At 39.3% G+C, this 21242-nt stretch overlaps 2 protein-coding genes and 1 long non-coding RNA gene across 3 annotated transcripts in view; 2 read left to right on the top strand and 1 right to left on the bottom strand.

Moving 5' to 3' along the window:
• Window positions 1-16417, top strand: part of vps39 (VPS39 subunit of HOPS complex) — a 113743-nt gene extending 97326 nt beyond the window's left edge. The window contains exons 23-25 of the mRNA XM_059952985.1: window positions 3491-3625; window positions 4907-4998; window positions 15547-16417. Of these exons, the coding sequence (XP_059808968.1) occupies window positions 3491-3625; window positions 4907-4998; window positions 15547-15628 (309 nt within the window). The 3' untranslated portion in view covers window positions 15629-16417. The remainder of the gene's footprint in view (window positions 1-3490; window positions 3626-4906; window positions 4999-15546) is intronic.
• Window positions 16418-16500: 83 nt separating this feature from the next.
• The window catches only part of eif2ak4 (eukaryotic translation initiation factor 2 alpha kinase 4), a 187398-nt gene continuing 182656 nt past the window's right edge, over window positions 16501-21242 (bottom strand). The window contains exon 40 of the mRNA XM_059952972.1: window positions 16501-16643. Coding sequence (XP_059808955.1) covers window positions 16640-16643 — 4 coding nt within the window. The 3' untranslated portion in view covers window positions 16501-16639. The remainder of the gene's footprint in view (window positions 16644-21242) is intronic.
• Window positions 16650-21242, top strand: part of LOC132382607 (uncharacterized) — a 43405-nt gene continuing 38812 nt past the window's right edge. The window contains exon 1 of the long non-coding RNA XR_009508417.1: window positions 16650-21055. This is a non-coding gene — a long non-coding RNA (uncharacterized LOC132382607). The remainder of the gene's footprint in view (window positions 21056-21242) is intronic.

Below are 21242 nucleotides of genomic sequence, written 5' to 3'. Positions count from 1 at the left end.
GCTCCACTACCTGAGAGTGGCCACATTATGGCAGTAGAGGAAGCCATTGACCAACATGTCAGAAAGGGAATGGAAGCAGAATTAAAATGGTTGGCCTTCAAAAAATTCTGCCTGTTGTGTGCAAACGGAGCGAAGGTGCTTAAGGATGCTCTGGGTAGACTCCAACCTGATAGCATGAGCATTAATTTCTCTAACATCATATCCTGGATTAAACTGATATATCATACTCCAGTAGCCTCGGTCTTTACTAACAATCAAAGATCTCCCTTTTTTCATTGATTTTGGGGTACCAGGCAAGGTTGTCCGCTTAGTCCATTATTATTTGATATTGCTTTAGAACCTCTAACAATTGCTATTAGAGAATCACCGAACATTTTTGGCATTACTCGTGGATGGATATACATAAGTTATCATTATACGCAGATGACTTGTTATTATATATTTCTGATCCTGAGAAATCCATTCCTGCAGTTATATCATTGTTAGCTCAGTTTAGTAAATTTTCCGGGTATAAATTAAATCTTAATAAGAGTGAATTGTTTCCCTTAAATAGACAGGTTCCAATTTATGGAAATTTACCTTTTAAATTAGTTAATGACTCTTTTATATACTTAGGGATTAAAATTACAAAAAACCATAAGGAGTTATTGAAGGTTAATTTTTTACCCATAATTGATCAGATTAAATGTTTGTTCACTAAATGGTCGCCATTATCTCTATCTCTGATAGGTCAGATTAATGCTATTAAGATGATTATTTTACCCAAGTTTTTATGTATATTTCAACGGTACCAATTTTTATTCCGAAATCTTTTTTTGACAATGTTGATTCAAAAATTTCCTCATATATATGGCAGAATCAAAATCCTAGATTAGGTAAAAGATATTTACAGAAGGCAAGGAAGGAAGGTGGATTGGCATTGCCTAATTTTAGATTTTATTATTGAGCAGTGAATATCCGATATTTGATATGTTGGTTAAAGGATTGGGATTTATCTTTTAGCCCTCATTGGATAAGTCTGGAAACTAAATCTATACAAGGATTTTCATTGGGTTCTATTTTAGGGACTTCTCTTCCCTTTGCTCTTTCTAATTTGCAGAAACGAATTGACAATCCGATAGTCAAACATACTTTACGTATATGGTTTCAATTTTGGAAATTTTTTGGGTTGAATCAATTTGTTTTAACTATTCCTATTGTATCCAATTTCTTTTTTCATCCTTTTATTATAGACCAAGCTTATTCAGCTTGGAAGACTAAAGGAATACTACGATTTTCTGACTTATTTTTGGATAATTGTTTTATGTCCTTTGAACAATTATCTAATAAATATAATTTGCCTAGATTTCATTTTTTTTTAGATATTTACAGATTAGGAATTTCTTAAACACTGTATTTCCTACCTTTCCAAATTTTGAGCCTTCGGCTATTTTGGAGAATTTGTTAGAACTAAATCCTTTTCAGAAAGGTGTAATATCAAAACTTTAGAATATAATTATGAAAATACGTTCAGAGGCCTTCTATAAGATTAAAAATGATTGGGAAAGAGAACTTAACCTTACTATCCCTATTGAGAATTGGGATAAAATTCTTCAGTTAGTTAATTTATTATCATCTATATGTGCTAAACATTCATTAATACCGTTTAAAGTTTTGCACAGGGCTCATATGTCCAAGGATAAATTGGCTCATTTTTATTCCCATATAAATCCTATATGTGACAGATGTCATTCTGAGATAGCTTCTTTAACTCATATGTTTTGGTCATGTCCACTTTTGGAAAAATATTGGAAAGACATTTTTGATATTATTTCCACGATATTGAACGTTGATTTACAACCTCATCCTATTGCTGCAATTTTTGGTTTACCAATGATGGACTCAATCCATTTATCTTCTTCTGCTTGTCAAATGATTGCATTTCTTACATTAATGGCTAGAAGATCTATTTTGTTGAATTGGAAAGAAATTAATCCTCCTACCGTATTTCATTGGCTTTCTCAAACTTTGTTATGTCTAAATTTGGAGAAAATTATAAGTGTTGTATTTGACCCTTCTATTAATTTTGAAAAGACATGGAGACCATTTATTCAATATCTTCATATGATGTAATTTGACCCTGTTCCAATCCTATTCGTTTTTTCGGTTTTGATTATACATATGTTGAGAGGATCGGAGTTGACAACACCAATGATTTTGTACTTTTTTAATAGATACTATCAACAGCCCATTATTTAATATATATTTTTTTCCTTTTCTTTTTTTTCTCTTTATTAGTGTTAGGTTGTTAGATTAGTTTTTCTTAGGGTTAATTTTCTTTTCTTTTTCTCTTTTCTGTTTTTATATATGATATATCTAGTTTTGTTCTGTTTATATGATATTTGTATCATTCATGATTTGGGAAGACTTAACTATATTGTAATTATTGCTTGTGTATCCTTTCATGTTCAGTGTAACTTTGTAAGTTTGTAATCCCACTATCTATGTATTAATCTTATCATGTTGATATTAATAATAATAATAATAAAGAGATTGAAAAAGAATTTCTCTAACTCATGGTAATTTCACTCCTCCCCCACCATCCACCTTCGCTCTTTCCAATCTTTCCATTCCCCCATCTGGCTTCCCTTTTACTCCTTCTCTTCGCCTTACCTGGCTGTCACCTCAACATGGTGCCCCTCCACCTGTCCGTCCCTTTTCCCCGTGGTCCACTCTTCTCTCCTAATGGATTCCTTCTTCACCAGCCCTTTACCTTTTGCATCTACCACCTCCCAGCTTCTCAGTCCACCCCTCCCCCATCCACCCACTTTCTCCCTCTCCTGGATTCACATATCACCTGCTGTCTTGTACTCTTGCCCTCCCTCCTTGTCACCTTCTTGACCTACTGAGCTCACCAACGTGTTGTTGTTTATCAGTTTAAATGTGTTTTAATTTCTGTTCACAAATAAAGCTATATGGGCTGTCTATACTCTCGTTAAAAAACATGCGCAAGAGGCTTATATTTAGATACATCTAGGAAGAAATTATCAAGAATAATATTTTATTTGTCTTGCAGGGCTGAATCATTACTGCTTTCTTACATGCTATGGATGCATTAAATTTCAGTATTTACATGAATGACGATATTCTCTATATACACAATAGAAGCTAGTTACAATTACTATAAAAACACCAAAATAGTTTTCAGATCTTTATCTGAAAGGAATTCCACTAATCCAATTGGCCACTGTTTGTGAAGTGCATGTCAGCAACCTGTCCATTTATTAGCCCTTTAGAATTGAATCTCAAACCGAGCTAATCCAAAACTTTCCAGATAAGGCTAACATCTGTCAATAAGAGTAAGCTTTGATGAAGCTCTCTAACATTTCATTGTGAGTTCTTCTCACGTAAAGTGACTGTTTGCTATATAGTAGAATGGGTATTACACCAAAGTAAAATATTGGGTTTGGTTATAGTCATAGAGCAACATTGTTTCTGTAATGTTCCATAGGCTTTGAATCTGCTTCCTGCCAACACACAAATCCGGGAGATTCAAGTATTTCTGGAGAATGTTCTTGAAGGAAATGCTCAGAAACGACGCTCCAATCAAGTTAAGAAAAGTCTTCTTCATGCTGAATTCCTTCGTGTAAGTCATTAGATCTTGAGTGCAAAATAATCAAAAGTATTGCTTCAAAGTATTCCATATGCATGATGAAAATGTAGCATCCTCACCAACACAGTGATAAAATGAGTTTCTTAAACACAGAGTACACAAAGATGCTGTGGTCAAATCAACACGCTGGAGGAACTCAGCAGGTCGGGCAGCATCCGTGGAAACGAGTAGTCAACGTTTCGGGCTGAGACCCTTCATCAGGACTGTCGAAGTCCTGACGAAGGGTCTCAGCCCGAAACGTTGACTGTTTGTTTCCACGGATGCTGCCCGACCTGCTGAGTTCCTCCAGCGTGTTGTACGTGTTGAAAATGAGTTTCTTTCCCGCTGATTCATAATTTTCAAGTGTATCAAACAGTATTTTATCTTTCTGAATGGATCCCTAATAGCTGAAGTTGACTGTAGTATAGCTGAAACTAAATACTTTTTCTGTGCATTATATCAGGAAGCACACGTTGAAGGCCAGGCTTTCCCAATCAAATGCAGAAAGAAAGCTTTTAAAGTCCTATTCCAGTGACCACTAGTCAGCCTTTTCCAGTCATCCATTACAAAATATAAGTCATTCATTCAAGACTAAGAAGGAGAATGTGTCTCTAGCCACAGGACTTCCATGAAGAGTGATTTTGGGTAGAGAACCTTTACACACTACTGCATCTAATTTGACCATCTCATCTGAAGATTCTGCTAGTTGACTAATGCAAAGTGGAGAAAAATTGTCTTATGGAAGTGGGAAGAGCTTCTCTTCAATTTGGATAGGCTGGGTTGGAAGAGTGATAATCTATATTCACTTTACAATCCCTAACTTCGAAGTGTTTGGTGGTTAAAAGGTTTCCATATAGAACATAAGAAACAAAAACAAGGAAAGGGACAGATGAATCTTTTGCTTTGGAGCATGTTGTAACAACTGTGCTTAGATCTTTTGCTGACAGGTGAACTGGCTAGACTGTCAGGTAACTTGCCCTTGAAGCACCCACCCTTAAGGCCTCATATTCCACTGAGAAGCAACTTGCCAGATGACTAGTAAGGCTTAGTATCGTGCAGAAACCTCCTGATTACAGATGACCCACATATTACTGTTATTCTGGTAATAGAAATTCCCCTTCATGGAATTTGTGAGGGAAAAGGAAATAAATACATTTTTTTTTAATTGGCCACATCGTGGGGGAGTGGTGGGAGAGACTGGAATTCTTAATATTTTGTCAACTTTATAAAAGGTAACATATATAAATGCAAATTCCATTCTTCATTATTTGATAGATCCAAGAGCAGAGGATTTACCATCAGGAGGTGAAATGCATCATTACCGAAGAGAAAATTTGTCGAGTCTGCAAGAAAAAAATAGGAAACAGGTTTGATCACTAGATATCTGTCCTTAAATTTATTGAACACTTAAATATTTATTTATATATATATATATATATATATATATATTTAAGTGTTCAATATCTATATATAGATATAAATAAATTTATAGATACAGTTACATATTTATTAAAGTTTATTTAGTTAAGTAGTTAAGCTTGAAGTCACCAGTTTCTCCTCAGCAAATTATACTTTTTGTTCTGTGACCTTTTAATTTGTGAATAACATCCAAATAAGAACGATAGATTCTTTCTTGAGAACTTATCCCAAAGATCAACTTGGGCAGTGTAAGATCAAGGATGAAACTGATAGTCAAGGCTAGAACTAACCATGGATGTTGAAGAACCAGAGACAATGAATTAACAGCATTGGATTAGAGGATTACTGCACAGGCTTTAAAGGTTTAGCTTTTCTGTTGTGCATACACCTTTCTATGTCCCCACAATTGCTCAAATGACTTAAGAGTGAAGGTTCTAAATTCAAGGAATGTCAGTTTCCTTGAATTGGACTTGGGAAAAACTTGAAGGTGAATTAATCTCAGAGTGATAGAATACTTCCATTGGGTTCGGGCTAAATATGTTTTCCACAAAGGCTGCCAAGTATAAAGCCTCCTTAAGTGATAACCAAAACAAAACAACGAAGCTTATAACAGGCATTTTGAGCGATATCTTAGTTCTGTGATCAACAGGGATCAAATTACAAGGCCATTAAGGACATGAAAAGAATATTGGCAAAATGTATCCAAAGTTTGATAAGTACTTAGAGACATGCAATACAGAAACCGGCCCTAAGGCCCTACTGGTCTAGTTGACCAAGGTTCTCATCCAAGCAGTCCAGTTGGCCCATATCCCTCTATTTATACCTTTCCTATTGTGTACCTGTCCAAGTTGTTAATATACTTGCCTCAACCACTTCCTCTGGGAGCTCATTCCATATACTGACCATCCTCTGGGCAAAAACGTTGCTCTTTGGGCTCCTATTAAATTTTTTCCCTCTCACCTTAAACCTTGTCCTCTAGTTCTTGAGTTCCCCAACTCTGAGCAGAAGATCATAAGCACTAATTCATCTATGTCCCTCCTGATTTTACTCATTCTCCTGCACTCCAATGAAAGAAGTCTCAACCTGCTCAAAGGCTCTCCATAACTCAGTAACCTGAGCCCTACCAACATCTATCTAATTCTCATTTGTTCTCCTTCCAGATTAATGGCATCTTCCCAAAAGCATATACTGTTTATTTCAAAGGCAGCCTCACTAATGTACTTGGAGCAAAAAGATGACTAAGGAAAAGAGTATGGCCTGTTAAAGTTTTCTTCGACATTGAGGAATGTGAAAGGAGACTTAATTGAGATAAATGTTGGAAGGTGGGGATGACTGGTTTAGTAGGAAGGACAGCAGAGGTACAAAACCAGATGGAGTAGATTTTATAAGCACTTGACAACAGAGTTTAAGGAGAAATGATGAAAATACTTTCTGCCAAGTAGTGATAGGAGTCTGGAATTGCTGACTAGAAAGACACCATCGTCAGATGTAAACAATATTTGGATGTGAACTTGGAAGAGCCATGACCACATGGCTGTCAATCACATGCTGGAAAATGGAATTAGTCTGGGTGGGCTTTTTCAGCAAGTTAAATGGTTTTCTGTGCTATAAATTTACAGTGATTCTGCTATCACTTGTCCAGACCCCTCACACTTATCGGGCTTTTGTTTTTCTTTTGAAGCTTTACAACTTCAGGCTGAAAACCATGGACTCCTGGGGACACACAGATAGAGTTTGGCTTTAGCTTTAAGGATGAGCGTACATCCAGCTGATACCAGGATTGTCCACATGTGAGAGGCTTTATCACAAGTCCTGATCAAAGTATTTTATGCAGATGCTGGAATCTGAACCGAAAAGTAAACTGCTGAAGGAACGACTAAGTTCAGCAGCATCTATAGAGGGAACACTGACAGTCAGATAAAGGACTCAACCTGAGATATTGGCTGTCCATTTCCCTCCACAAATGTCACCTAAGTGCTGAATTCCTGTAGCAGTTGTATTTTGTGCAGAGTTGCCATTTTATAAAAGGGTGCAAGCTTATCATGCAGAGGGAGCGGTGTGTTGGACTGCCTTGTTGCAAGCACCATACTAGAGACCTGAGAGAAGGCCACTGCCTCCTGTCCAGCTAACTCAATGCTAACCTTTGCAATAGTGAGTATAGGCCTCAGGCGGCTCACCTGTAAAGCAAAGCACCTTGCTGTGAGCCCAAGGAGATTGAGGGATGCACAACCAAGATATGTGAAGCAGTTTACACAAGCACAGAAATTGTCACATTCATTTTGTGGCTCTAGTACTATTTTCTTGATATGCAAAATATATAGCACCTTACAAGATAGTTAATTAGCACATAGATAAATCCCCAGGGCCTGGCAAGGTGTTCCCTCAGATAGTGTGGGAGGCAAGTGCAGAAATTGCCAAAGCCTGAGTGGAGATAGATAAATCATCGTTAGCGACGTGTTATGTACCAGAGGAATGAAGGATAGCCAATGTTGTTCTGCTGTTTAAGAAATATAAACCAGCAAATTATAGGCCGGTGAGTCTGATATCAGTTACTGGAAGGTACTCTGAGGGACCAGATATGTAAGTATATTAAGGATAGTCAGCATGACTTCATGCCACATTGACTAACCAACGTTAGAGAATTTTTTGAGTAAGTTACCAGGGAAGTTGATGAAGGCAAGATGGTGGATATTGTCCACATGGACTATAGCAAAGCTCAGGCCTAATAACTAAATTGTTATGGAAACAGCAAATAAGAAAGAATCCTTCTACATCTAAGTGCAATGGTGTTCCTGAGTCTCCACCCAGGACTTGCGTGACTGACAGTGGTGAAAACTGGGAGAAAGCTACTGACATGATGAAGGAAGCCGTGAACACTGCCAGAGATGGAGGACCTTCATTGCTGCCGTAATGGGCAATAAGTAAGGACTTTAGCAGGCATTTGACAAGGTCCCGTAAGGGAGGTTGCTCAAGAAGGTTCAGTCATTGGCATTCAAGATGAGGTAGTAAGTTGGATTAGGCATTGACTTTGTGGTAGTACATGGTTGCCTCGCTGACTGTGACCAGTGGAGTGCAGCAGGGTCAGTGCTGGGTCCGTTGTTGTTTGCCATCTGTATCAATGATCTGGGTGATAATGTGGGTCACTGGATCAGCACATTTGCAACTAAGATTGGGGGTGTAGTGGACAGAGATGAAAACTATCAAAGCTTGCAGCCAGATCTGGACCAGCTGGAAAAATGGGCTGAAAATGGTAGAGGAGTTTAATGCAGACAAGTGTGAGGTATTACACTTAAGTAGGACCAACCAGGGTAGGTCTTACACAGTGAATGGAGGGGCATTGAGGAATGCTGTAGAACAAAGGGATCTGGGAATACAGGTCCAAATTTCATTGAAAATGATGTCACAGGTAGATAGAATTATAAAGAAAGTTTTTGGCCTTCATAAATCAAAGTATTGAATTGAATTGACTTTATTTCTTACATTCTTTGCATTAGTCTGAATGTGCAATGTGCGAATTACAGTAATCTGTAATAAATAGTATGTACAGTAAGATATACAACAGAACAGTCAATATAACATAGAAATACAATTGTATCAGCATGAGTTGATCAGTCTTGTGGCTTGGTGGAAGAAGCTGTCCCAGAGCCTGTTGGTCTTGGCTTTTATGTTGCGGTACCGTTTCCTGGATGGTAGCAGCTGAAGCAGTTTGTGGTTGGGATGACTCGGGACCCCAATGATCCTTCAGGCCCTTTTTACATACCTGTCGCAGTAAGTGTTCTGAATAGTGGGAAGTTCACATCCACGGATGTACTGGGCTGTCTGCACCACTCTCTGCAGAGCCCTGTGATTGAGGGAGGTATAGTTCCCATACCAGACAGTGATACAGCCAGTCAGGATGCTCTCAATTGTGCCCCTGTAAAAAGTCCTTAGGGTTTGGGGACTCATGCTAAACTTCTTCAGCAGTCTGAGGTGAAAGCAGCGCTGTTGTGTTTTTTTCACCACACAGCCAGTATGTACAGTCCACGCGAGATCCTTGGTAACGTGTATACCGAGGAACTTGAAGTTGCTCACCCTGTGAACCCCAGATACATTGATGTCAATAGGGGTGAGCCTTTCTCCATTCCTCCTGTAGTCCACAACAAGCTCTTTTGTTTTTGCGACACTGAGAGACAGGTTGTTTTCTTGACACCACTGTGTCAGGGTCATGACTTCCTCTCTGTAGGCTGCCTCATTATTATTTGAGATTAGGCCAATCAGTGTAGTATAATCTGCAAATTTAATTAGAGTGTGGGAGCTGTGGGTGGCACAGTCATGGGTGCGCAGAGAGTAAAGGAGGGGGCTTAGGACACAGCCCTGCGGGGCTCCTGTGTTGAGGCTAAGAGGGGCAGAGGTGAGGGAGCCCATTCATACCACCTGCTGGTGATCTGACAAGAAGTCCAGAATCCAGCTGCACAAGACAGGGTGAAGGCCGAGGTCTCTGAGTTTCTTGTCGAGCCTGGAGGGAATTATGGTGTTGAATGCTGAACTGTAGCCCAAGAACAGCATTCTCACATAAGTATCCCTCTTCTCTAGATGTGTCAAGCTGTGACTATTGTGTCATCTGTGAATTGGTTGTGTCAGTAGGCAAATTGTAGGGGGTCCAGTGTGGATGGCAGCATGCTGCAGATACTGTCCTTGATCAGCCTCTCAAAGCATTTGCTTATTATTAGGGTGAGTGCGACAGGACGCCAGTCATTCAGACATGTTACCTTGATCTTTTTAGGTACAGGGACAATGGTAGATGTTTTGAAGCAGAAGGGCACTCTACTCCAGGAGATGGATGTTATGTTGAAGTTGTATAAGATGCTGGTGAGGCCTGATTTGGAGTATTGTGTGCAGTTGTGGTTTGGTCATGTACCTACAGGAAAGATGTAAGTAACGTTGAAAGAGAAGAAAAAATTTACAAGGATGTTGCCAGGTCTGGAGGACCTGAGTTATAGGGAAAGATTGAATAGGTTAGGACCTTATTCCTTGGACCATTGAAGATAGTGGGATGATTTGATAGAGGTATACAAAATTATGAGGGATATAGATAGGGTGGGTGAGACTGCAAATAGAGGTCATGGATTAAGGGTGAAAGATAAAAAGTTTAAAGGGCACATGAGGGGAAACTTCTTCACTCAGAGGGTTGTGAGAGTGTGAAACGAACTGCCAGCACAAGCAGTGTATATAGAACCATAGTAACATAGATGGTAGGGTTATGGAGTGCTATGGTTCTGGTGTAGGTCGGTGGGAATAAGCAATTTAATAGCTTGACATGTACTTGATGGGCCGAAGGGCCTGCTTCTATGACAATGACATTGAAAAGGCAGGCCAATGGACATTATTAGAGACAATGATAACTCTGCTTTGGGTGGTAGTGTAACATGCAAGAGAATTTATTTCACAGCTGATCCAGATGTTTTTAGGCTGGCTTAAGCTAATAGTCTGAAGCAGAACCAAGAATTTAAATTTAAATTCCTTAACCTTAAGTTTTACTTTGACAATAAGAACTTGTATTTTTATCGCATTTTAATGCAGCAGAATTTCACAAGAACTTTTTCAAACAAAATTCACGCCCTTAAGCATTTTGAGTTTTAAAAGTCAAAGTAAATTTATTATCAAAGTGAATATATGTCACTATATACAACCCTGAGATTCATTTTCTTGTAGGTATACTCAGTAAGTTCAAGAACTATAATAGAATCAATGCAAGACTGTACCCAACAGCACAGACAAACACAACAAATCGTGCAAATGCAAAAGAGGAAAGAAAGGAAGAAAAAAGAAGTGGATGAATGGATAGATAGATAAATAAGCAATAAATATCAAGAACATGACATAAAGAATCCTTGAAAGTGAGTCCATAGGTTGTGGGAACAGTTCAGTGAAGTTATCCCTTCTAGTTCAAGAGCCTGATTGTTGAGGGGTATAAATGTTCCTAAACCTGGTAGTATGATTCCTGAGGCTCCTGTAGCTTCTTCCTGATGGTTGTGGGGGTCCCTGATGATGGATGCTGCTTTCCTGCGATAGTGCTCCATGTAGATGTGCTCAATGGAGGGGAGGGCTTTGCCCTTGATAGACTGGGCCATATCCACTAATTTTTCTAGGATTTTCTGTTCAAGGGCATTGCTGTTCCCATACCAGGCCGTAATGGCAAACAGTCAATATAGGTGGAGACGTATGAAGATTTAGAGAGGGAATTCTAAATTTTAACAGTGGTAACTGAATGCATGCAAAGGTATAAGAGTGGAGTTGTATGGTGAGGGCTGAAGAGAGGCAAGGTGGAAGTGTTGATGATGTTTTTGGCACTGAAAGAGGTTGTAGTGATGAGAAGGAGTGAGGGATTCAGAAACATGAATGAGAATCTTAAAATCTGGATGCCCATTGATGGGAAATTGATGTCCGTCAGTAAACTTAGGTAATACGTGAACAAGAATCTGCAAGTTTGGATATGGACAAAAGCTCTTTAATTTCTGTGAAACTAAGGCAACAGATCCTTACGTGCTGCTAACGCAAGGAATTATTCTATTGGGTCCATGGCCTCCTCCCCATTAAGTTAAATGTTTCTTTCATCAGTGAAGTGGTACAGATGGTAGCTCTTCAATAATGTTCAAGCATTTCATGTCAAAGTTTGAAGCTAGTAACAGATATGGTTTCCATGGAGATGGTGTTTGTTCAATTGTGAAGCTGTTCCTGCATACAATACTGAATTCTGAACATGGTGGTTTTAAAAGTTTTGGTTAGCCATGTTATGAATGTAAATGGTTCTCATTATTCAATATTGTAACAGCAACGAAAATGAGTTCCATAATAAATTCAGCATTGCATTTGCAAAATAGACCTTTAGTCACTGAGCAGCCAGATTAAATTAATATTGGAAGCCTTCAAAAAAAGTGAGTACTTGTTGACGAGCATAAAGCCACCAAAGCCGCTTTCAACCACCTCATAAATACTCATTATTCAAAGGACATGAGTTTGCTTCACATTATCAGAAGCAAGGATGTCACATTTTATTTGTCCTGATTTTTCAAACTTGCTCTCAAATGACCCTCACTATCATGTGTTTAGAATGCATGAATGGATCTTGTATTTATGTATGCAGTATCAGAATGTACAGATAACATCTTTGCACACTGTAACCATCATACACATATAAACACCAAAGCATAACCCACATACATATCCAGTTTTTAATATCTACTGAACCGCTGCCAGCAACTCTTCACTGCCTGTGTGCTGAGGTTTTGTGAGGAACTGCCAAGTCACCAAGGGGAAGTATTAACAAACCAGTCATGACCTGGTGTTTGTCAAAGTTCTGCATTTCTTTATTTTTATTTCATGCCTATGGCATTGTTATATTTACAAAATATGTTGAGTCACAGGTGGATTTTTTAAGGGTTAGAGATTCATTTTATTTGTCACATGTACATTGAAACATACAGTGAATTGTGAAATTTGCATCAATCAAATAGGCGAGGATTGATTGGGCAGCCCACAAGTGTGGTCATGCTTCCAGCACCCACATAGCGTGCCCATGACTCACAATCCCGAACCATAAGTCTTTGGAACCATAGAACCAGAGAACATTACAGCACAGTACAGGCCCTTCAGCCCTCTATGTTGTGCCATCCCATATAATCCTTTAAAAAAGTACTAAACCCACACTACCCCATAACCCTCTATTTTTCTTTCATCCATGTGCCTGTCCAAGAGGCTCTTAAATACCCCTAATGTTTCAGCTTCCACCACCATCCCTGGCAAGTCGCTCCAGGCACTCACAGCCCTCTGTGTAAAAAAAACTTACCCCTGATGTCTCCCCTGAACTTCCCTCCCTTAATTTTGTACATATGCCCTCTGGTGTTTGCTGTTGGTGCCCTGGGAAACAGGTACTGACTATCCACCCTATCTATGCCTTTCATAATCTTGTAGACCTCTATCAAGTCCCCTCCCATTCTTCTACTCTCCAAAGAGAAAAGTCCCAGCTCTGCTAACCTTGCTTCATATGACTTGTTCTCTAAACCAAGCAACATCCTGGTAAATCTCCTCTGCACCCTCTCCATAGCTTCCACATCCTTCCTATAATGTGACCAGAATTGAAAACAATACTCTAAGTGCGGTCTCACCAGAGATTTGTAGAGTTGCAACATGACCTCTCTACTCTTGAACTCAATCCCCCTGTTAATGAAGCCTTAGCATCCCATAGGCCTTCTTAACTACCCTATCAATCTGCACAGCGACCTTGAGGGATGTATGGATTTGAACCCCAAGGTCCTTTTGTTTATCCACACTCTTAAGTAACTGACCATTAATCCTGTACTCAGTCTTCTGATTTGTCCTTCCAAAATGCATCACCTCACATTTAGCCGGATTGAACTCCAGATAACTTATGCTCTGGAATATGCGAAGAAACCAGAGCACCTAAAAGGAACCCACGCCGTCACAGGAAGAACGTACAAACTCCTTACGTGCAGCGGCGGGATTTGAACACTGATCAGTGATTGCTGTCCTGTTATACAAACCATTGTGCTACCGTGGCACTTTGCTAGTTTAACAATTCATACTGATGTGCCTACACGCCATGTGCTACAACTTTTCTAATAAACCTTTTCTAATATGGGGCATCTTTTCAAAAGATTTGTGTAAGTCCATTGTACACACATCAATTGCATTATCCTCACTAATTCTTATGTGCTACCTCATCAAAAATTTCTGTCAAATTGGATAAACATGATGTGCCCTTAAGAAACCTACATTGATTTGCCTTAATTAACTTATTTACTCCAGATGACTATCAATCCTGTCCCAGATTAATGTTTCTAACCACTTTCCCACTCCTGATCTTAAACTTGTTGCCCAGAAATTATTAAGGTTATGTTTACTTCCTTTTTTAAGCAAAGAAGTAACTTACCCCATTCTCTAGTCAAAAGCTCCAGAAAAACACAATGATGAAAAATAGTTTTATATATAAGTTGTTTATAAAATAAATCTGTCATTGCTGTATGATTTTTGGAAAATTAGTTGTTGATTTCATTCAATGACAATAGAGTACCTTATTTTTACTTTCTTAGATTTTGAATGATCCAGTGGAAAACATTTTCCCTTATTGACACCAACAATATAATTGAATGTTCTCATTATGTCCACATCCCTCCCCATGAGCTTGCACCAGTCCTATGAGTTTGATTTAGTTTCCTGCTACAGCAGCACAAGGTACAGCTTCCTCTCTTGATGCCTTACATCCCATTTACCTCCACATGCCATCACTGTCCCTCCTGGTAGAGCAATTAATATACGTTCAGTAATGCACATCTGGTAGGTGAAATCCACGTCATTCACTGTTGCTGAGATAGTAGGAAGGGGATGGTTGACTCATGTTTGACAAAGAGCCACGATAGAGAGGTTTGAAGACTGAACTAGTCATGGGATATGAGAGTCATCAACCCAAGCACTGGGCAGGTGGGGTTGGCTGTGGAGTGCTGAGTTTGAACTGTAAAACAATGTGGTGGTCTAAAAGTGGCCTGTGGAAGCCATTGTTAAACTTACTTCCTGCAACACACAAAAGCAGATTACAGTAATTTGCACTGGAGCATTTAATTGATATTTTACTGTGGGATTGAGTTTCAAAATATAAGCCTCTTTGACAAATATAGAAGGGCTTAATTCTACATTTTGCTGCTTTAAGAGTGTTGCTGTTATATTTGATTAGGAATTAAAATATTGTGATTGCTAAGTATTTCTGAGTTGTCTCACTGCTTAATGAATATATTCAAAAATGGTATAGGACTCTATTAAATTAAAGCAACTAGTATATTGATATCAAGCTTAGTCCTGCTGGGTAAATTGTTGGCAGGAGGACTACCTTTTCTGAGCATGTGGAATTTCAATTTCAGTTCAATTTCTTGAACTGTTGTATACATATTTATCTTAATTTTATTCCAATTTATAGATACTACATTCAGAGAAGGGGATTTTGGTCTACTTGAAAGACATGCTGGCATCTAAGACTTTACTATGTGAAAAGTATCTGAATAAATGTGTATAGGTGTTTGGGCTAAATTTGAGATTGCCCATCAGAACATCGGAAGAGTGATGGGTTCTAATTTTCTATTATTGTACAGTAATCTCTTTTGGGAGACACTGTTAATTCATACTACTGACTTATGCTTATTAATAACTAAAGAATCAATGTTGGCACAGATTCAGTTAGTCAACATAGTACCTGGTGTTGGAACATGACAATCATGGATCAGAAAATAGTAAGTTAGATAGAAAAATATAATAATAGCAACATAATAATAGCAGGTGATCTGGATGATATGGTGGTCAATTAAATATTTCACTTTGTCTTTCAGTTTATATCCTACCCCAATTTAAAGAGTTAAATGCAAATTAAGTTGCTTTTTCCAATTTGTGTTATTTTTAAATGCTTTTCTCCTCTTCAGATTGGTTACTTAAAGTTGTTTCTCTTCTTCTAGTGCCTTTGCCCGTTATCCCAATGGTGTTGTGGTCCATTATTTCTGCTGCAAAGACCGAAATGTTTGTCCCACAGAGACGTGAATGTGCAAGCTCATTTGAAATGCAGGAATCTATTTGCTGTCTAGATAGACAGTTGGAAAACATGGAGGCTTGAGAAGGCGCCTGCCTTTCACTGAAGGAGGAACAACTGTTGGACAAATGGCACGCACACTGTTACACTGTTGGCGTTAATAATTACATTAATAATTGTGTATATACTGGCATGTTGGCTTTCCGCTTACATTGGGGTATTAGTGTAAAACTGGAAGCTGTTTCATGTGTAAAGTTGTATAGTAAACTTGTGCCACTTTATGAAAGACAGTTGCACTCCATGATGGTAAACCCCAGGGTATGAAAGCACTGTGCTCTGAAGTACTTTGTTAGAGGGGCTGTTGACTTTTAGCCTGACCAGGGATTAAATCTCTTCAAAGCAAGAAGACCTTTTGAGTATTGTTCTCATTTACGTTATATCTTGTTTAAGCCCTCTGCTCATAGCACTTCTGGTTTGTAACACCCTGATTTTTATTTCCACGTGATATTTGCTTTGAGTGTGTGCCTTCATCAAACAAGAAAAACTATGAAACTCCCAAAAGTGTTGCATTGCACAGAATAATCTACTTACCTGTACTGTGCTCCATTTGGAGTTCGTCCTGATGCTATAAAATACATTTAATGATCTTTCTATTTAAGATCTTGAAACTGTAAATGTTAAATTTGGGTAAATATACTTAGAACCCAAAATTTTGAAATGCTGAACATTTCTTGTATGTCTTACCATTTTGTATTTTTTCACTTTAACATCCAACTTAATAAAACAACAGTACAGAATCATTTCCCACCTGTTCTCCAGTTTGGGCGGAACTCGTGATGCTGCAGTTGATATGATTCCCTCTCTCCTCTCCCTACATTTCCACTTTAGAACAGAATTCTTGCAGTTGAATGCCACCATACAGTACTGTACAAAATTCTTAGGCTGCTTAGATTTTTTATATTGTTTCAGATGGTGTGGTCTCTGCAGATCCTTGATCGCAACATCACTGAGGCTGTCTGGGATTACCTGGAGAGACAGAAGCAAGCGAGAAATCTGCAAAAGAACTCTGGCAGTTCTCCAAGATGCTTGAAACAAACTACCAGCTGACTTTCTTATAAAACTGCATAACAGTTTTAAGAAAATTGATGCGGTTTTAAAGGCAAAGGATGGTCACACCAAATATTGATTTGATTTAGTTTTTTTTTACTGTTCACTGTTTTTTATAGTAATTTTTTTGATATTTAGAAACTTCTAATTTCATTATTTTTGAAAGCCACTTTACAGAAATGTTTTACATGTGCCTAAGACTCTTGCACAATACTGTACATCCAGGATGAAAAGAACACATGTAAACCAGCTTCAGTTAGGAAGTCACCCCACCATAGTTATTTCATAAACACTGTCTACTGACTAGTGGTTGAGGTTTCAGAGTATCACTGCAATTGTGTTCTTGTTACAAGAAGAGAAGAGGAAGGAAATAATGTACAGAATTGTTCCTTTGGCTTTAGTAGTAACCATAAAGTTGTATTTTAAATAGTTCCTCAAATTAATCTGGCTGATTTTGTTTGTGTAATTGCAATGGACTGTGGAATTATACTTACTCCAAGCAAGGAACAAACAACAGTTGAATTTAAGGTCATTGAAAGTGGCTAGGTTTGACAGTGAATTTATTTTTTTAATATTTCCAAGAGTGATATTTAAAACTATTTTGTCCACCCAGCTACCTTCACCCCTGAACAGTTATGGCAGCCATTCCAAGGAGGGGAATTTACTGAAGGCATAGATGTAAAGAGTAGGCATACAACAAGCTGATGCACATGTTCTAATCACTTTTCAATTGCATAACCAGCATTCTATGGAAACAATTACTGAAGACTGGAAAATTGAGTTGAATGTGTTGATATTGTAAGGATAAGTTTACCAAAACTGATGATAGGAAACATCCCAACTTGTCAGTTTTCCAACATTTAGCTCTGCATTGAATGCTATGATTTGGAATTAAGTCATGATAATCTTACAAAGATTTTATTTTTCAACCAGTTTATTTTTATATTTACCCCCAGTTAAATTTGGACCAATTCCAAGACTGCCTAGTTTTGTGCAAGAAAAAAGAAAACAAGCAAATTGAGAACTTCAATACTTCATTCTACTCATTTCCAGTTACTGGTGAGCTGCTTTTTTCAAAGTTGACTAGAAGTCTGAGTAACAGTGTGCACCCAACTTGAAGTGAAAAGAGAATAGGAAGAGACTAAACATTTTCTTGGCTTCGAAGTTAGGTAATAATATATGAGAAAAATTAAAAGGACAGAAAGTTGTTTGGAGCAATAAATGATGCTAGCATGCCAATGATAAACACACAAGAGAAAAGGTGCAGTTAAGCTCCACACAATTTATAGTATGAAGATAAATTGGGAACTGTGACAGGACTGTTTTCTTGTGTTATAATCTGAGATTGAATCTCCCATATTTCATATTGAATAACTTTTACTTTGTTCTGTATCGTACTTCTAAGGATACCCAAAGTTTCCTCCAGATGAGAAATCTACTTTTACTTAACTATCCAGATGGGAGGCTGAGCGATACACACGCTCAGCAGGAGCGTTCTGGAGGAACTCGGCAGGCCAGACAGCGTCACTGGAAAAGAATACAGTCGATGTTTTGGGCTGAGACATTGACTGTACTCTTTTCTATAGATGCTGCCTGGCCTGCTGAGCTCCTGCAGCATTTTGCGTGTGCTGCTTGGATTTCCAGCATCTGCAGATATTTTCTTGTTTCAGGTGGGAGGTGTGATGACCATGTTAGATTCAATTCAAATTGTGGTTGGTTTAGATTTTCTTTATCTGCAGCATGTTGGGAAATGAGTTGACAATATTCTCAACATTGTTCCACAGCTGTTTGGAACATACGGACCTTAATTATTTTCTGAAGCCGAGCCTGTACATATCAGACAATGCAAGGTGGAATTTGATATAGCATGTTACTAAGATTATTTGCATTTCTGAATCCATTTGTTTTAAATCAATGTATGACTCCCTGGTTAAATTCTGGCATTTGAATATTTTGTGGTTACTCTAACTTCAGTTTCTCAGCTTTTTGCAGCCGGAAGTAGAAAGGTTCTTTAACTCTTCCTCCTGCATCTCACCAAAGTGACTGTGGGTTTTTCTCCCTTGAGGAATTTTGAATTTTAAAGGTGAGCTGTGAAAAGTTGTGTATCTTTATGTTCCTCTCTGGAACCGCAACACATCATCCATTCTTTCCTTCCTCTCCTGTAAAAACTAAAACATTGAATTTCTAGATGTCCCATGATAGGATATACATTTTTGCTTTAACCTGAAGATTCAATAATGCATACCCGGCTGTGAGATCCAACAGTTGAATTCTGAATAAATCCAGCAAGTGGCAGGCAAAGACAGCTATCACTCAGTTAAAGCGGTTTTGCAACAGTAAAATAACTCATTAAAATGGCCAGTTATTCTATCTGCAGTCTCTTCTGAGTGCCATCATACACATTAACAACTGCCATCTAAATATTTATGGCACTGCATCCTTAACATGCTGGTTAAGGCAGCCAAAGTGGAGTGCAGAGGCCCTTTGACTAAGACAGGTGTGTGGCAGTCTCCAGTTAGAGCCTTCCCAGATGACCTCACAGTGACAACTACATCAGTCATAGGTTGTAGATAGATCCTGCAGGGGTAGAGAGACTCATCGCATGGACAAAGATGATCATTAATAGACAATAGGTGCAGAAGTAGACCATTCGGCCCCTCGAGTCTGCACCGCCATTCTGAGATCATGGCTGATCATTCACTATCAATACCCAGTCCCTGCCTTGTCCCCATATCCCTTGATTCCCCTATCCATCAGATATCTATCCAGCTATCTATCAGATATCCATCAGATATCATTAAGCCAGAGGAATCCAGGTTTCTGGTGTTAAAGAATGGCAGACTCAAGTTCCGTTTCTCCTTTCTCATGAAACCAGTCAAGAGCCTGGGGAGGGTCTTTAACTGCAGCCTAAGAAATGCAATTGCCATCCAGTAGACCACCAAGGAGTTAGAAGTCTGGCTTACCAATACGGACAAGTCAGCCCTACCTGACAAGTCCAAGGCCTGGATCAAGCAGCATAGCTTCCTCCCCTGAATCCCCTGGCCCATGCTAGTATATGAGGTATCCTTGTCAACAGTTGAGCTCTTGAAAGAACCATTAGTGGCTACCTTCCAAGGTGACTGGGACTCCCACATAGCCTGAGCAGCACTGCTTTGTACAGGAAGGGGAATAAAATGCAGCTTCTCTTCAGCAGGCTGAACAAGGAGTCATGGTTTCCTGTACAAGTTAATTGCTGCTGTACAGAGATGCCAGCAATCCCAGTCTTGTCAGCAGGCATTGTGGTCTGGACAGGCAGGAAATGGAAGGTCGAGATGCAGTGGAGATGACTGAGGCACAGGGATCTGGTAGGGACAGTAGCTTCTGGTCGGGCAGGGCTGGACAGCTTCCTTTGCCCCGCTGTCATAGGGCCCAGGGCAGGGACAGATGCAAATAGGTCAAGGAAGTGAGTACCACCAGGATGGTAGGAATGGGGCAGCAGGGATCTTGAACAAGCTGGAAGGGTATGCTGAAGCAGATCTCCTGGTCCAACATTTAGCAGGCAGAACCCCAGCACGTCAAGTTCATGATCCAGGTTGCGTATGATGACCTGCCTAATCCAGCAAACCTTTTTGCTTGGTATAAAAGTGAGGGCCATGGCAGAGGGACCCTAGAACACTTCCTCAGCAGCAGACCAAAAGCTTTAGTAGAAGGATGCTATCGCTGGCACCATGGCCTGCTGCTGAAAACAGTGGTAGGTAGTATTGACATGGCCATTACAGCAGTAAGTGCTTCCACAACCCAGAAAACCCGTGGCCTTTGTCAAAGCTGGAGACCAACTACAGCCTCAGCACAGATCACCAGCAGGCTTGCTCACCATAGTGTAATTGAAAGTCAATCTTGGCAACCAATTAAAGTTTCCTGACTTCAGTGCATCATCGTCCCTGAGGCCTGATATGGTCATTCTGTCAGAAACCTCAAAGCAGGTGCTCATGGTTGAACTGACAGTGCCTTGGGAAGACCAGATTGAGGAGACGTTTGGGCATAAGAAAGCCAAATACCAGGACCGGTGGAGGGAACGATGTGAGCCTGTAGAGGTTGGAGGTTAGAGCTTTTTGCTGGCTGCTCGCTGTGCAGAACCTATTCTCTCCTTGGCATTACAGGGGCTGCAAAGAAAAGAGCCATCGAGAACATCGCAGAGACTGCTAAACAAGCCTCCAAGTGGCTATGGATCAAGAGGTGTGACCTGTGATCAACTCTACTGGGATATTAGCCAGGACTTGATCAACGCTGGCAGGGTTGCCAGGGCGAGGGTGTCTGATGTTAAAAAGACCAGAAACAGCCGATGACCCAGGGTACGTCAATGATGAAGTGTCCCAGCAAGTCCTACGATGTATCTCAGCATCATCACTGTTAACAGAATGGAAATTCTAATTACTGCTAGATTTGAAACACTTTGAAAAATTACAAAAGATGAAAAACTGAAATAAAAACAAAATATGCTGGAAATAGGCAGCATCTGAGGAGAATTTCAAGTTGAAA

The sequence above is a fragment of the Hypanus sabinus genome, chromosome 2 (genome assembly GCF_030144855.1).
Source record: "Hypanus sabinus isolate sHypSab1 chromosome 2, sHypSab1.hap1, whole genome shotgun sequence".
NCBI classification, from domain to species: Eukaryota; Metazoa; Chordata; class Chondrichthyes; order Myliobatiformes; family Dasyatidae; genus Hypanus; species Hypanus sabinus.
The sequence above is the reverse complement of the archived record's forward strand: the minus strand, read 5'-3'. Positions and strand labels throughout refer to the sequence as shown.